Source organism: Hyperolius riggenbachi, chromosome 8 (genome assembly GCF_040937935.1).
Source record: "Hyperolius riggenbachi isolate aHypRig1 chromosome 8, aHypRig1.pri, whole genome shotgun sequence".
NCBI lineage: Eukaryota > Metazoa > Chordata > Amphibia > Anura > Hyperoliidae > Hyperolius > Hyperolius riggenbachi.
Genome location: NC_090653.1, coordinates 225,216,150 through 225,232,414, shown reverse-complemented (window position 1 = coordinate 225,232,414; position 16,265 = coordinate 225,216,150). Strand labels below are relative to the sequence as shown.

The window sequence follows — 16,265 nt, the reverse complement described above, 5'->3', positions numbered from 1 at the left end:
GACAGATTACTGAAGACACTTTGCATCATAGAGCAATTTAAAATGGTTTTTAAAGCAAACCTGATGCAACGATACACTTGTGAGATAATTGTATGTGTAATACAGCTACGGTAAGAAATAGAACATTAGTAGCAAAGAAAAGTCTCATTTTCCAGTACATGAAGGAGTTAAACATTTCAGTTATCTATGCAAAAGAGTTTCTCTGAGCTCTTCGACTGGGTCAAATACAGTGCCGTTTTCTTAAGCACTTAAACAGTGAGAGACAGCTTGAAATAAAGTTTTAATGCAGGAAAGGTCAAGGGGTCATTATTTCTGCTTTGGTTTATAGCGTAAAAGAGTGTGTTTTTTAAACTGCAAACATGACAGAATGATGCAAGGTTACAAATAAAAAGCTAAAGAGTTTGGATAACCAGCGTTCCCAGACATTCAGATATTTACCAGGGCAGTTTCTATGTTTGTATATCAGTTTCTTGTAGGGTAGAGAACGATGGACTTTAGACTTCCAGTCATTGATCGTGGGACATCTATAGGCAATGCATTGTTTAGCAGCAAATAGAGCTTCAAGGGTCCGAATTTTTGTCAAATTTAGGGGTGTCTTCATCTAATTTAGGATACAGGTTTTCATGTCAAGGGAGACTGGTGAACCCATTACATCATGTAGAAAAGGTGATTACCTGTTTCCAAAAGGCTCATTTACCCACCTTACTGTATTAGTAACAAACAGGCAGCTCCTATAATATTTTTTAAAATAGTTAAATTGTCCTTACAGCGTTAATGCTAAATCTAGGTCTCTTGTTTTCTGTACACTTGAAATAGATGGGCTGGCTAAAAAAGAAACAAAAAAAGGCTTGACGGATGAGCTTTTTGTCCCTAGGCCTTCTACAGGACATGATTTGCGCATGGAGGAAAACCGTTTAGCCATTTATTTAGGAAAGGGTTCTTTACAGTAAGAGTGATTAAGATGTGGACTGCATTGCCACAGGAAGTCGTTATGGCAAACTCTATACCTGCATTTAAACGGGGCTTAGATGCTTTCCTTGCATTGAAAGACATCCATGGCTACAATTACTAGGTAATGCCTAATGATGTTGATCCAGGGATTTTATCTGATTGCCATCTGGAGTCGGAAAGGAATTTTTTTCCCTTTTGGGGCTAATTGGACCATGCCTTGTAAGGGTTTTTCGCCTTTCTCTGGATCAACAGGGATATGTGAGGGAGCAGGCTGGTGTTGTACTTTGTTCTATGGTTGAACTCGATGGACATATGTCTTTTTTTTTTAACCCAAATAACTATGTAAATACACCAACATGTTATAGAGTTCTCTACAGGATACCAGAGTTGAACCACACATTAAAAACGGTATGTGTATGGGGGGGGCGGGGGGTGGTAGGGGAGCAGGCAAGTGTATGAAGTAGTCCTCATGTCCACCGCTCCCCCGTTCTCCTCTGTCAGCCTCCTTTCACCAGCAAATGCCCCCCGCAGCCACTTCTTGGTCGGCCGAGTCAGGCATTAGTGTGAGGTGCTGACCTAGCTGCTCATGGCTGGGAGCACTCTACACATGCGCACCACATAGTTGTGACATTGTGCGCAGCGTGCTCCCAGCCATGGGATCAAGGACATGCACAGCTGGGTCAGCACCTGTGCACTAATGCCCATGCGCTGGTCAGGAAGTGGCTGCAAGGGGCATTTGCAGGTGAAAGGAGGGGAGGAGGGGGGTTGGCATGAGGGCTACTTCATACACATGCCCGCTCCCCCTGTTTTTGCTATGTGTCAGCTCTAGTATCCTGTAAGCAGCGATTCCCCTGCACCATTTATCACCTTATAGACTTCATTCTGAGTTGTCCTCCAGAGCTCATCCATGGCCATGACATAGAAACACTCACTGAAGATGGTGCGCTGGATCTTGACTGCTCGGCCATCACGAGTCACCACAAAAGCACATTTGAGGGAGTCAGAGGAGGGACGGGCATGAGCAAGGAGGAACTCCCCTCCTGTATAGAAAGCGATACAACATGTCAGAATTTCAGGGCAACTTATCCCAAACCTGGTGCTAGATTTGTGAATTGATGCCGTTTATATATATGCTAGATATGATGACAGGACATACACAGCTTACAGTTGGAGCTCTTCCTTGAGTTGACTTAAAATACATACAGATTCATGTCATCTTGCATCTGAAGTAAGAGTTTTCCCAGTTACTGCATCGTAAGTTGGAACCCACTGCACTCAATGCGTAAAGCTCCATAGGAATACCATTGCATTGCGCTGTAGTGTGGCAATAATGTCCCTTGTGACCTTAAAAGGACACCTGAGGTGAGAGTGATATGTAGGCTGCCATATTTATTTCCTTGTAAACAATGCCAGTTGCCTGGCTGTTAATCTTCTGGCATACGTAGTGTCTGAGTCAAAACCCTGGAACAAGCATATGGCTAATCCAGAAAAACCTGAGTCAGCTAAGTCAGAGCATCTGATCTGCATATGCTTGTCCACGGTCTATGGCTAAAAGTATTAGAGACACAGAATCAAGAGGACTGCCAAGGAGCTGGCTTTGTTTAAAAGGAAATTAATATGGCAGCCTCCATATCACTCTCACCTCGGGTTCCCTTTAAGAAGAATGTAACTGTGCAGCCTGTGCGACAGCTGTCTGTAGCATTTTTAATACAGATCACAGTATCAGTGATTCACCTGCGATGGCAGCTTTAAGTATCTCCGGTCTGTGAAACCTGGGAAGCTTCCTATAGAGACGGCAATACATCCACACCTGACAGACGAAGCAGAAAACAGAAAGGTGGTGATCAGTGGAGACATCACAGCACAGATCTAAGTAAAGCTTTCTACACACAAGAAGACAATTATCACACAATCTGGCACGTCAGCTATGGAGCCATGATACCACATATATGTTCCTGCTTATTGGGGTAGCTAGTTCATATTGTATTTATAAAGCGCTAACATATTTCGCAGCGCTGTGATATACTGTATGTTGATGGTTCCTGTGTTGGCAACAACCCCAGGCTCATCTAAAAGACAGACCAGGAGCCCAATGGAGCAGAATCGTGTAAGATTCAGAAAAGAAAAATGCTAAGGATGTAAATTCAAAGGTGGGTTGCATATTCTTGCAACCACCATCAGAGCAGGCGGGAAAATAACCATCCATGCTCTGTTTTCCAGGTCTGTAACAGGAAATAGTCTGTCACACTCCGAATGTTTTTAAGGACAAACTGAAAAAACTTTGACCTCTAAAAAGTTATAACAAGACACTTAACCTCTTGAGGACTGCAGGGCTAAACCCCCCTAGTGACCAGGCCATTTTTGGTAAAATTGGCCACTGCAGCTTTAAGGCCAAGCTGCAGGGCCGCACAACACAGCACAGAAGTAATCCCCCCCCCTTTTCTCCCCACCAACAGAGCCCTCTGTTGGTGGGGTCTGATCGCTCCCCCCATGTTTATTTTTTTAATAATAAATATTATTGTTCCTGCTTTTTAAAAAAAAAACAACTATGTCTTTAAAACCCTTCCCTCCCTCCCTCCCCACAGCCAGCCAATTACGGCGATCGGCTGTCATAGGCTTCTGCCTATGAGAGCCGATCGCTCTCTTGTCCCCCAGGGGGACAGCCGTGTCACACGGCTGTCCCAGTGCAGCGCTGCGCAGTGTAAATAGACGGCGATCACGCCGTCTAACAGTCTCCAGAGCGGCAATAGCCGCTCGGAGACTGAAGAGGGAGCGGAGCTCCGCCCTCCGAGCATGAGATGCGTGCGCGCGATCTCATGCAAATTACAGCCCCAGGACTTTACGCCAATTGGCGTTAGGCGGTCCTGGGGCTGCCGCCGCGGCCACGCCCATCGGCGTGACGCGGTCGGAAACTGGTTAAAACAGGAGGCGCCCAATGCATAAAATATATGCTCAAGTGCTTTGAGTCCGCCAGGAGAAAAGCGCAATATAAATGTCCTTGTCTACTACTACAGTTATACACCTCCTAATCCTTATACTCAAACCACATTTATTTAGTGGGAGTAAATAAGCATGAAAATAGTTGTTATGGTGGCCACTAATGATACAATTTGCTGATTGATTACGAACGATTCTTTGTATAAACAATTGTAAATGATCGTTGGGACCACTAATAAACAAAAATCTGCAAACCAATCTGATCAGATTGATGGGTTTGAACCGAAATTCGGATCGATTTCATTAATCTGATCGGATTGGTCAGGAGAGATTTGTCCTTTAGTGGTCCCAAATTATCATTTATGATAGTTCATAATTGATTGCTCAGCAAATTATAACATTAGTGGCCACCTTTAAAATTTACTGCAATCTGAACAAAGCTGAGGTGTAGTAATTACGCTACCTGTCTACCTTGCAGCCAGATATACTTCAGGTCGTCGTATGCTATACCCTCCTGGCTGAGGCATGTGAAGAATCCGCTAGAAACAGGAGACACAAGACAGGTGATGAATCAATAGGGAACTATAAAAAATAATAATTCAGCTGTCAACCAGAAACAACAAAGCAAAAAAGAAAACAAAAAAAAACACAACGATCAATGGCTGACCTTAGAAAAAAAAAAAAATATATAGATTTTAATGAACCTCCCTGGCGTTCTGGGTAATGCGTACATAAGTACGCATTATCGTTTATGTTAAATAATTTTTTTTGTTCTTGCTGTAGCTAGCGTATTGCTAGCTACAGCAGTAAGCCATGTCCTACGCGTCCGCATCCACCCACCCAATCCCCGCCGGCCATACTTATGCGTCCGAGATCCCGCGAGAAGCGTGACTTCCTATCGTCGCTTCTCCCATCGCCATGGTGATGATCGGACATGACGTCATGGAGAGTTTCGATCCTTCCCATTGCGCAGCCTGGCGGTGATTCGCCAGGCTGCGCTAGGCGTTTCGGGGGGGGGGGGGGGGGGCAGCCCCTTTAGCGGCGCAACGCGGCGGATCAGCGGGTAGCGTAGTGGCGATCGGACAGAACATGTAGCTAGCAAAGTGCTAGCTACATGTTCTGAAAACAAAAAAGTAAGTAAAAAGACCCTCCAGGGGCTGAGCAATCCTCCTTGGCGTACATGGACGAGCTGAGCTCGTCCATACCGCCAAGAAGGTTAATGTAAACTCTGAGGGAGGGATCACACTTGGGTCCGCGGTAAACGGCCACGGTTTTCTGCAGACAGTTTGTTTTGATTTGCATTTTCTGCATGCAGCAAGTTTTTTTTTCCTGCATGTGGAACCCACTGAAAACTATCTGTGATTCCCCCAAGTGTGTCCCTTGCCTGAAGGGTTGAATTAAACCCCAAAACGGTTTTGGGAATTGCCGGTGATCCCTAAATGCTGCCAAAAATGCTCTAGTGGGTCTCAGCCCTCAAAGTGCATTCACACTGCATTAGTTACGCTGCAGAATGATTCTGCATATCAACTCACTGTCCATACAAGTCTATGGGCTTATCACAGTACTGCATTGCAATGGATCACATTATTCTAATTCGCTGCATGTAGGCTTTAAAGAAAATCTGAAGCAAGTCTAAATTCCCATTTTTAACTAGTATTTATGTAAAGCACTATAGGTAATGCTAAACCGCTGCATCCCCGCTGCAAAACGAGGTGTTTATACCCGCCAAATCCCCTTTGCAAAATCCACGACTTTCTTGGTTGTGCATTTTGCTGCTAATTGAGGCAGAGCTTTGAGCTGCAGCTCTGCCTCCATCAAAGATAGGTGAAGTGAGGGGCACCAAAGCATTGGTGGGTGTGCCACGATCCCGTCCCAGTGTCCCTTGGTGGTGCCGACCCATTCATCACTGTGGCTCTGCCTCCATCCGCATCAATCCACCGCAGATCTCAGCCTGTCCGCTGCCTTTCTCAGTGATGGAAGATTAAGCCTCTTGCACACTACAAGTGATTCCGATTCAGATTCCGCTTTTTAATCAGTTTTTACATCTGTCACGAACGGTTGCAGGGCCGCAGGCGCGTCCTGTAACCGCCCGTGAAGAAAAAGCGATCGCACTCGATTCCCTGCATCGATTGCGCTTCAAATCGATACAATCTGGGTTGAGTGTGTAGGGGGAGCTGAAGTCCTTTTCTTAGCAGAGAGAGCACCATCCTAAAGGCTGGATGGCTCTTTTGATATGCTAATGAGCCTGGGCCCAGAGAGTCCCTGGCTTCAAGCTGTGCGGATGGCCCATCCATCAGGTATAAGGTGACACCTAGCTGATCTCATGTAGATGTTAATTAACCAAGGGGTGATCAGGATGCCTAGGTGCAGCCAGGCAGGCTACAAATCTCCGGGAGGTCTTGACACCTTGCTCACTGGTAAAGATCAAAGGGAAGTCAGCTGTTAGCAGCTAAAAACACATCCTGAATAAACCTGAGTCTCATAGCATAATCCATAACTTCCCAGATCTGTCATATTTCTGGGGTTCCTGAGATGGCAGCTTCGCCAAACGTGGGGGAAGTGTAGCATGAGCCCCGGTGCTGGTTCTGAGGAAGTTTCAGAACATTCTGAGGTAAGGACTGCCAGTTAGGCAGTTTGAAAATGCCCTGATGATACCACAGGGGTCCCACCCCTCATGTCTGGTATCAGGGCGCTGGGTAAATCGAGACAGACCTGAAAATGTTAATAAATCTGCCCTGACCTGTACGGTTCTGTGAGATAGAGCCCATATATGGGTAGATATGATTTCTAGCCCCCAGGACAAGGGGAGGGCTCATCTCATCTTCTAAGGGGGTGTATGGCTCCCCGCCCTCACTCCCTCCTACTGAAGCAGGGGCATAAGAATGGCAGAGGACCCAAACTCAGTGTCCTCCACACTGAAACATCTTGAACTCATCAGATGCCAGCTTGAGGATATGCTGGCATCCACCTGGTCTGAACTCTGAACTCAAATTGAAACCCAGAACTCTGTTTTCCCACAAAAAGGACATCTTTCCAGGAACTAAGTATTTTTCTCCCTTCTTTTATTTTTTATACTGGCTATTACTGTCTTAATAATTGTGATTTTAATAATTGTCTGTATATATTAATTATTTATATTGCGTGAATAAACGACTTTCTCCAAGTCATTCACTGTCCGCTACCCTGCTTATCAGCACACGCAGAACTGATCCCGGGTCTCTGAAGATACGCTACTGTTTGTTTGTTGTTGGCTAGACAGAATACCGTGTGTTTAACCGTTTTATTCTAGTCAGTCAGTTAGTGGGCTCCACGGTCCCATGGTAACCGCGGTGGTGGCAGTTTACGCTGAACCAGTAGGTGACGTTGTAATTACCCGTGTCTCACAGGCTCCCTTCTGAGTTGTCTGCGGCTAATTCTTAACGGTTCCTGCGCATTGACTGCGACCAGAGTTCGCACGATCTGTGCGCTGGCACCGTTTAGAAGGCTAAGTGCGGTCAGCCACTAGGGCTTCTGTGACAACATCCGATTCCAATTTGCAGTTTGCTCCCTGCACACTGCAAATCGGAATCTGAATCGTATGTAAAAACTGATAAAAAAGCGGAATCTGAATCACTTGCAGTGTGCAAGAGGCCTGAGAGGGGCAGGAGAGGCGGCGATCAGCTTCCTCTGCCTCTATGAGTAAGCGCTCCCGGACCTAGCAGAGGGAATTTGGCGGGTATAAACCCCTCGTTTTGCCACAGGGACGTGGCAGTTTAGCATTACCGATAGTGCTTTACATAAATACTAGTTAAAAACAGGAATTTAGACTTACTTCAGAGTCTCTTTAAAGTAAAGTGTATGGTATAACGCAGACATAAACCATTGCAGTTCACACATTATTATGCATTGGGCAACGAGCACAGTGTGAATCCAGCTTTATAGGGCAATGGACAGCAATCTTCTCAGTGAGATTGGTCTGTCGCCAACTCCCTCACAGTCTGTTCGGCAGCATAAGGCCTCTTTACCACGAGCAGTTGAACTGTGTGCTCAGCAAACAGTTACCAGGCAGCAGCGAGCAGTCATGAGCGATTGAGAGGCATTTCACTGCCTATCAAATGCTTGTGGAAAGGAGGCCTTACAGAAGCCATGACACAGAGACTGCTCTTAACTCTTTCAGTTCTGACCAAATTTTTAAAACAGAATTCTTAGCTGCAGAAACATTCCCCATCCACCCTCAAATCGATCCCTTTCTGCACGGAAAGGGATCATTTCCTAACACTAACACTAACACACACACACACACACACACACACACACACACTAGATTTCAGCAGGGAATCTATTGGAAATAGATTGAATCTCACCATTGCACTGCTCGATGTAGTGCAGTGCTATCGATTTGCTACCACTTCTGCCCTACCCCTGATCTGCAGAGATTGTCCAACCTTTCTGATAGTATTGATTTTTGGTCGATTGGACAAGTTGAGGCATAGCTTGATTAGGGTTATCAAATCTGATGGCAGATTTAATCAGTGATCGACTCTGATGGCAAATGAAGTGTGAAATCAATAAATGTGTGGCAATACGTTTTAAACTCTAGAAAGAGGGAAACGGAATCTTTACATCTCAGAATATCCTGATAAACCTCCCCCCACTCAAGCAGAAGCTTTTTTTTTTTTTTTTTGCAGAGAGAGAGTGGCACTTGCAGATCAAATCAAGATGATGGAATAAGGCCTGGTTCACACGGGCGATTGCCAATTGTTTCTCACCAACTGCAGCACCTGTCGTTAAAGCGATGCCCAATCAAGTGAATGGGCAGCGCCAGTACCGCTGTTTGCAGACATTTACCATAGTTTGCACAAACGCTGCTTTCTGATCACCCATCACGATTTTTTCAGCCGTTTTAGCCGACCCTGGAAGCAGCATGCAGCTTCCAAGGTCACATACTACCACGGAGAATAAACGCAGAAAGCCGCCAAAAAGCAGGCACTAGTTTTCTTTAGGGGACCCAGCAGGAAACCTCATAGGGAACAGTCCTCCAATCACAGCACCCTCTTACAGCACAAAGCATTTTGGTTGGCCAAATAGTGTGGGCATAGTTTAATATAACCTATTGGAAACCTGGCAGTTTGAGAGGGTCACGTCCGCCCAATCACGTTAGTGGGATTTCCCTTTGAGGTTTCCTGCTGGATCCCCTAAAGTAGACTAACACTGAAAAGCATTTGGCTGACAAGCCAGCAGATGACTGTGTGAACCAGCCCTAAATCATTCCCACAGAAATAAAGCTACTGGTCACATGATCATCACTGCAGGATTAAAGAGGGCAGTTACCCATATTCCTTGTCTTCAGAGTGCTGAATCCAGAAGTCCATGACTTTGTCCAGCTCCTTACTTATCTTGTCTTTCCATTCCTGCAGACACTCTCTGTCTCCAATCTTCACATAGTGAAAGTCTCCCATTGTTGGCAGCTGCAGACCTGTGACCCAGTCCCAGCACACACAGCTCAGATGTGCTCTCTGCCAGGGTACTCCTCTCAAGGCTGCTGGTAGATTATCAGCTGCTCACAGAGAACTTCTATCACACATCATTAAATCCAATGTGCTGAGACTGCTTTTCCCTGGTTGCTGTGTACTCAGCTGCTGAGGAAGGAAATCACTCAGCTGTGTGGAACAAACTTAGGGGTCAGCTGACTGAGTGTCATGTGATGCATTAATAAATAAGTCAATAAGAACCAGGAGAAGCACAGCTGAGACTGTATTGAAAAGAATAAATAAATATGAAGCGATATATATAGAAGAATCCACATGTAATCATTATTTTAAAAGCAGCTATCTCCAAATATTCCAAAAACTAGTTACAACAAGTAAAACAAAACAGGGTAAAGAGGAACTACTGTATGAAGGATTTTAACCACTTGAGGACAAGAGGTTTATACCCTCTAGCGACCAGGCCATTTTTTACAATCCTGCACTTTACAAGTTTAATGGTTTATTGCTCAGCCATACAGCTTAGCACCCAAATGAATTCTCCTTTTCTTCTCATTAACCTCCTTGGCGGTAAGCCGCGCAGGAGGTTTTTTCCGGCCCTGCTCGGCCGATTTGTTTAATTTTTTTTCTGCTGTGCGCAGCTAGCACTTTGCTAGCTGCGTCAGCACACCGATCGCCGCCGCCCCGCGCTCGATCGCCGCTATCCGTCGTGCCGCACGCCCCCCCCCCAGACCCCGTGCGCTGCCTGGCCAATCAGTGCCAGGCAGCGCTGAGGGGTGGATCAGGACTCCCAATGACGTCCCGACGTACGTCATCCCGTCCCATCGCCATGGCGACGGGGGAAGCCCTACAGGAAATCCCGTTCTTTGAACTGGATAACCTGATCGGAGATCGCCGAAGGCGATCGAAGCGGGCGGGGGGATGCCCTGGGCTCGCTACACGATATAATAAAAAAAAAACAAAAAAAACCTGCTGCGCTGCCTCCTGGCGGAATTTTTTAGACCACCAGGTGGGTTAATAAAGCTTTCTTTTGGTGGTATCTGATTACTGCTGCTATTTTTTTTTTAAATAATAAAAAAGAGCATTTTTTTCATTTTGTTTAGCACCCCCTTCCCCCCCCTTTCCCCCCTTAAATTGGCCCTACACTACATAATGTTATATGGCTATGGCAGGGATTAGATTTGTGAGCCCATCAGAAGGACAGTTAGCGACAAGACAATATACTCTGTACAGCACTGCACAAGATCTCAGCGCTGTCACGGACGGTTGCGGGCCGCAGACGCGTCCTGGAACCGCCCGTGAAGAAAAAGCGATCGCACTCGATTCTCTGCATCGATTGCGCTTCAGATCACTAGAATCGGGATTAATTGTGTAGGAGCCTCTGCTTAACTGCAGGATGGCTCTTTTGATATGCTAATGAGCAGGAACAAACCCTTGTGCTCAGGAAGCTAATCCCAGCAGGGGGCTATTCAAAACCTGCTTCTTTCCCAGACTGGCCGGAGCCACTTAGCCAGCCATAAGAAAAGCATGGGTGGTATGATTTCCTGTCGGTGTACGAAAACCGTATGTCACACAGCTATAAAATTCATATCGTCTTGTTCGGTAAAATCTGGCCATTGTGCTGATATGACATTCATTGTGATAGCCCGTCCGGTTATTGAGATATGAATCTTCTCAGGAGCCTGACCCGCTGGCTTAGCCATGTCTGATGTCATATTAATCTGTCTTTTCCAACAAGTATGAATTTGTTACTCCCCTAAATATAACGTGTATGGTTCAGGAGTTACAGCATTTCATAAGTTTAGCCCTAAAATCTCTCAGAGGGAATGAACTGTCATTTGTTGGTAACTCAGAGGGGGCCGGCATTGCCACACCCCCAAACCAGCTTCCTCAAAAGTATCTGCGAGGGGCCCTCCCCTCATTTCTCCATTTTTCCACCTTCATGAACACACGGCCACCGTGAGGAACAAGTGGTGGCCATTTTGATTGAACTTAGCTGAAACAAAGAACTCTGCGGAACTTGAAATCGAGGACTTGATGATTTTCCCACAAAAGAACATTTTCCATGAAACTAAGTATTTTTTCTCCCCTTTATTTTCATACTGTTATCTCATGTCTCAATAATTGTTGATTTTAATAATTTTCTGTATATATTAATTATTTATATTGCTTTCAATAAACCGACGATATCGTCAGTTGTTGTTCCAGCTAACCTATTATTCAGCATACACAGGAACTGAACTCAGATCTCTGAAGAGACACTACTATGGTATTGTGGTTAACTAGACAGAATAGAGTGTGTTTAACCGTTTTATTTGTAGATCTAGGCTCAGACAGGCAGCGGGCTCCTCTGTCTCATGGTAACAGAGGTGGTGGCAGATACCCTGGAATAGTGTGTAAAGTTGTAATTACCGTACCTCACAGGCTCCCTTCTGGTTGGGCTGCTGCCCAAATTTCTGTCGGTGTCTGCGCAAAGATCGCGACCAAAGCTTGCATGGTCTGTGTGCTGAAACCGATTGGAAGTCAATTTGCGGTCTGACCACTAGGGCTCCTGTGACAGTGTTTGGCAGCGGTTGGGACCTGTGTTGTGCTGAAAGTATCTAAGATAGCGCTAGCGCTATCAAGAAACGAACTAATTCGTTGGTGTAGCTGGAAGGCAATATATTTTTTAGATATACAGAGAGACTGTGTCGCCAGTACCCCTCCCCAAAAGTTTTATTTTATTTGGCGTGGAAATGTACGGGAACTACCAGCAAATGTGCGTGGCCGACCTGCAAACTCTTTGCCAAGCGAGAGGCATTGATGTCGGCCGCAAGAAACACCAGGATCTGGTAACGGACTTGTTTCAATGGGATACCCAGCAACTGCAGGAGCCGGGAGTTTCCGCTGAAGTGGATACCAGCCCATCTGACTCAAATCGAGGGGAACCAGAGACTGAGAATCCTGACCGTACAGAGGTTGTGCATCCTGAGGGCCCTGCATTAACGGCTACGCAGGAGACTGTCAGTGTGGTCCCTAATCCCAGAGTTTCGGAAAGTACTCGCTCGGAACTGGCCAGTACTGGACTTTCCATGGGTGCTGACCCGGTAATGCAGCAGGCATTACGAAAGCTGATGGAGACTGACCTGGACAAGTACCTGCAGTACATGCAAGCGCAGTTGGAGCGCCAATCTGCAGAGGCACGAGAGGAACGGGAACGGCAACGACAGCATGAGCTGAACCTGGCAAAAGTTCAACAGGCCAGCCGGAGTTCGCCGCCCAGCCTCCCTGCGGAAGGAACATCACCCGTAAGTGCAAAATTTAAATTTGCTAGTATTGAAAAAGACACTGACATTGACTTGTTTCTGCGGTCTTTTGAAAAAGCATGCCGTCAGTATCGTCTGTCCCAAGACCAGTGGGCCAGACATCTGACACCTTTGCTGCGCTACAAAGCGCTTGATGCTTTCGCAGAGTTGCCTGCGGAGAAAGATAATGATTATGCCGCTATAAAAGACGCTATCATTACCAAATACCAGCTGACGCCAGAAGCCTATCGGAAAAAGTTCAGGGCCTGGCAGAAAAAGTCTTCTGATTCGTACCGAGATGTGGTCAGCAGCTTGCTCACCACACTTCGCCAGTGGACTCTAGGCCTCACCAAAGGGTCTTATGGGGTCCTGGAGGACTTGATAGTCCTGGAACAATTTCTGAACATTTGCCCTGCTGATGTACGACAGCTTGTGCTGGAGCGCAAGCCTGCGTCAGCAACTGTCGCTGCAGACCTCGCTGAAACCTTTGCAACTACCCGGGTGTCTGATACACGCAGAACTGCCCCATCCAGCTGGAGAGGAGGTCAGCCCAATACGCCGGCAGACTCTCCTGCCCCTGTGAGCCGTCAGCCACCGAGGCCACCCAGCGCAGCTGCTGCACCCAGGCCTGCAGCCCCTGGAGAGGTCACCTGTCACTACTGCCGCCAGCCCGGACACATGAAATTCGACTTTCCGGAGCGGAGACAGACACCACCAGCACCTGCAGCACCTGTATCCCCTGTACCTCACCCACAGCAGAGGCAACCCGCCAGCGAACCACAGCCTGGATCATCAGATTTTGTTCTGTTTGCCCGCAGAAAGGAAATCCACGACCGAACTGACCAGCAGCAACTTGTTAGAGTGAACGGCAAAGTTGTCACCGGATTCCAAGACACCGGAGCTGACATCACCTTAGTTCACTCACACCTTGTGCCAATGGAGAGCATCAGCTCCAGCCGATCCCTTGCCCTTACTGGAGTAGAGGGCACCCTTTTTCACATAGCCCACGCGAGAGTGAAGATCGACTGGGGGGTGGGAGTCCAAGAAAGGGTTGTTGGGGTTATGAAGGATCTCCCAGTCCCTGTGTTGCTGGGGACTGATTTGGGCAAGCTTGTGTCCTACTACGAACCTGCCACGACCGCCTTGTCGCTCACGGAGGGAGACGGACTCTCCACCCACCACCAGGTACTTTATACACTTGGGGGAGCACCAGGGGATGGTGGGTTGAATGTGCCCAGTTCAAGGGTACCAGGTTCAATAGTGCCTGCTTCAAAGGCACCTGAGTTTGATGTACAAACTGCCTGTTGTGATGAAGATGTAACTGTACCTGTGTTTAATGTACCAACTGTCTGTAATGAAAATGTGTCTATGCCTGTCACTGTCATTAATGCATGCAACGATGATTCAAGTAATGCCAGTCTGTGCCATTCTGAAGGTATACCTGTGCTAGCAGTACCGCGCAGCTGTACTGCTCAGAACCTGAGCTCAGAACAGGTGGAGGGGGTTCCGGCCTCCTCCCCCTCCTCTGACCATAGGGATGAGACCTTTCAGCCGCTGAACTCGTGGGACATGAGCCAGGTGGCTGAAACTGACAGCGTATTCACAGCAGCTCTACAAAGGGACCCAAGCCTGGAGGTGCTCAGGCAGCAAGCCTCTGAGCCCCTCGCAGACGGGGCCGCTTTCAAGGTATACTGGGAAGGTGGGAGACTGTACAGCAAGTCTGTACAGCCCCCTACTGGTAGATCACATGCGAATACCAAATGGCTTGTGGTCCCGAGTGTGTTCAGGGGACATGTGCTGAAATCCGCACATGATAATTCCCTGACAGGACACTCTGGTGTCCGCAAGACACTTGCCTGTATTCGGAGACAGTTTTATTGGCCCATGATGAACAGGGATGTAGCAAACTAATGCAAAGCATGTGCCGTCTGTCAGGAGCTGGCAAGGTCCAGGGATTCCCACGGGGTTCCCTTAGGTCCACAGCCACTTAGCAGGGAAACCATGCGTTGACATGCGTTGAGTTAACCAACCTACTGCCCGTTGACAGCAGTCCTGGCAGACGCCCCATCCGAACGCAGTGGCGCAAACGCCCTGTCCGGAACGGTCCATGTCGGGTCAAGCCTGAGGGTAGCGGACTGCGACCTGTCCAGGGGAACCGAGCCGCCGGCTCCAACGGGCTTTCCCGCCGTACCGGCAACCCGAGACCCGTCAGCCAGGTTAGTGTCGCCGCCACACATCTTGCGGGTGTGTGGCTAAGCCACAGACAAGAGGGGGGGGGGGGCTGTCAAGGACGGTTGCGGGGCCGCAGACGCATCCTGGAACCGCCCGTGAAGAAAAAGCGATCGCACTCAATTCTCTGCATCGATTGCGCTTCAGATCACTAGAATCGGGATTGATTGTGTAGGAGCCCCTGCTTAACTGCAGGATGTCTCTTTTGATATGCTAATGAGCAGGAACAAACCCTGTGCTCAGGAAGCTAATCCCAGCAGGGGGCTATTCAAAACCTGCTTCTTTCCCAGACTGGCCGGAGCCACTTAGCCAGCCATAAGAAAAGCATGGGTGGTATGATTTCCTGTCGGTATACGAAAACCGTATGTCGCACAGCTATAAAATTCATATCGTCTTTTTCGGTAAAATCTGGCCATCGTGCTGATATGACATTCATTGTGATAGCCCGTCCGGTTATTGAGATTTGAATCTTCTCATGAGCCTGACCCGCTTTCTTAGCCATGTCTGATGTCATATTAATCTGTATTTTCCAACAAGTATGAATCTGTTACCCCCCTAAATATAACGTGTATGGTTCAGAAGTTACAGCATTTCATAAGTTTAGCCCTAAAATCTCTCAGAGGGAATGAACTGTCATTTGTTGGTAACTCAGAGGGGGCCGGCATTGCCACACCCCCAAACCGGCATTGTCACACCCCCAAACCAGCTTCCTCAAAAGTATCTGCGAGGGGCCCTCCCCTCATTTCTCCATTTTTCCACCTTCATGAACACACGGCCACCGTGAGGAACAAGTGGTGGCCATTTTGATTGAACTTAGCTGAAACAAAGAACTCTGCGGAACTTGAAATCGAGGACTTGATGATTTTCCCACAAAAGGACATTTTCCATGAAACTAAGTATTTTTTCTCCCCTTTATTTTCATACTGTTATCTCATGTCTCAATAATTGTTGATTTTAATAATTTTCTGTATATATTTATTATTTATATTGCTTTCAATAAACCGACGTTATCGTCAGTTGTTAAAGTTGAAGAGAAATCGAGAGCCCAATATGGTGTAGTATGTCAAAATTGATTGGATAAATGAAACAGTGAGATGGTAATACTCACAAACACGGGTTACCACCTAGGTAACCACTCATTAGGCAGGTGAGGAGATTAGACCTGTCCTCACTCAGGATTAAGAAGTCGCTCTCTGTAGATAGGAAGAAAGGGGGTAGATCACCCCAACACCTGGGGTGGACTCAAATATATTGGTAGGTGAACAGAGGCGCCAGAAGGATAAAAGTACATAAAATTTTTTAAAAATTGCAGGGAGGAAGTGGTGGACTCGCCTCCGTTAAAGCAGACACCAAGGACTGTAAATATATAGATATACACATTTATTGAAAATACCCCAAA

General features: G+C 47.0%; 2 protein-coding genes across 2 annotated transcripts in view; one reads left to right on the top strand and one right to left on the bottom strand.

Moving 5' to 3' along the window:
* The window catches only part of RENBP (renin binding protein), a 29,644-nt gene extending 20,108 nt beyond the window's left edge, over positions 1 to 9,536 (bottom strand). The window contains exons 1-4 of the mRNA XM_068249758.1: positions 9,199 to 9,536; positions 4,352 to 4,427; positions 2,686 to 2,761; positions 1,819 to 1,991 (exon numbers count right to left, since the gene is read on the bottom strand). Coding sequence (XP_068105859.1) covers positions 1,819 to 1,991; positions 2,686 to 2,761; positions 4,352 to 4,427; positions 9,199 to 9,326 — 453 coding nt within the window. The 5' untranslated portion in view covers positions 9,327 to 9,536. The remainder of the gene's footprint in view (positions 1 to 1,818; positions 1,992 to 2,685; positions 2,762 to 4,351; positions 4,428 to 9,198) is intronic.
* Positions 1 to 16,265, top strand: part of LOC137527600 (actin-associated protein FAM107A-like) — an 84,460-nt gene that overhangs the window by 30,671 nt on the left and 37,524 nt on the right. The window lies entirely within an intron of this gene.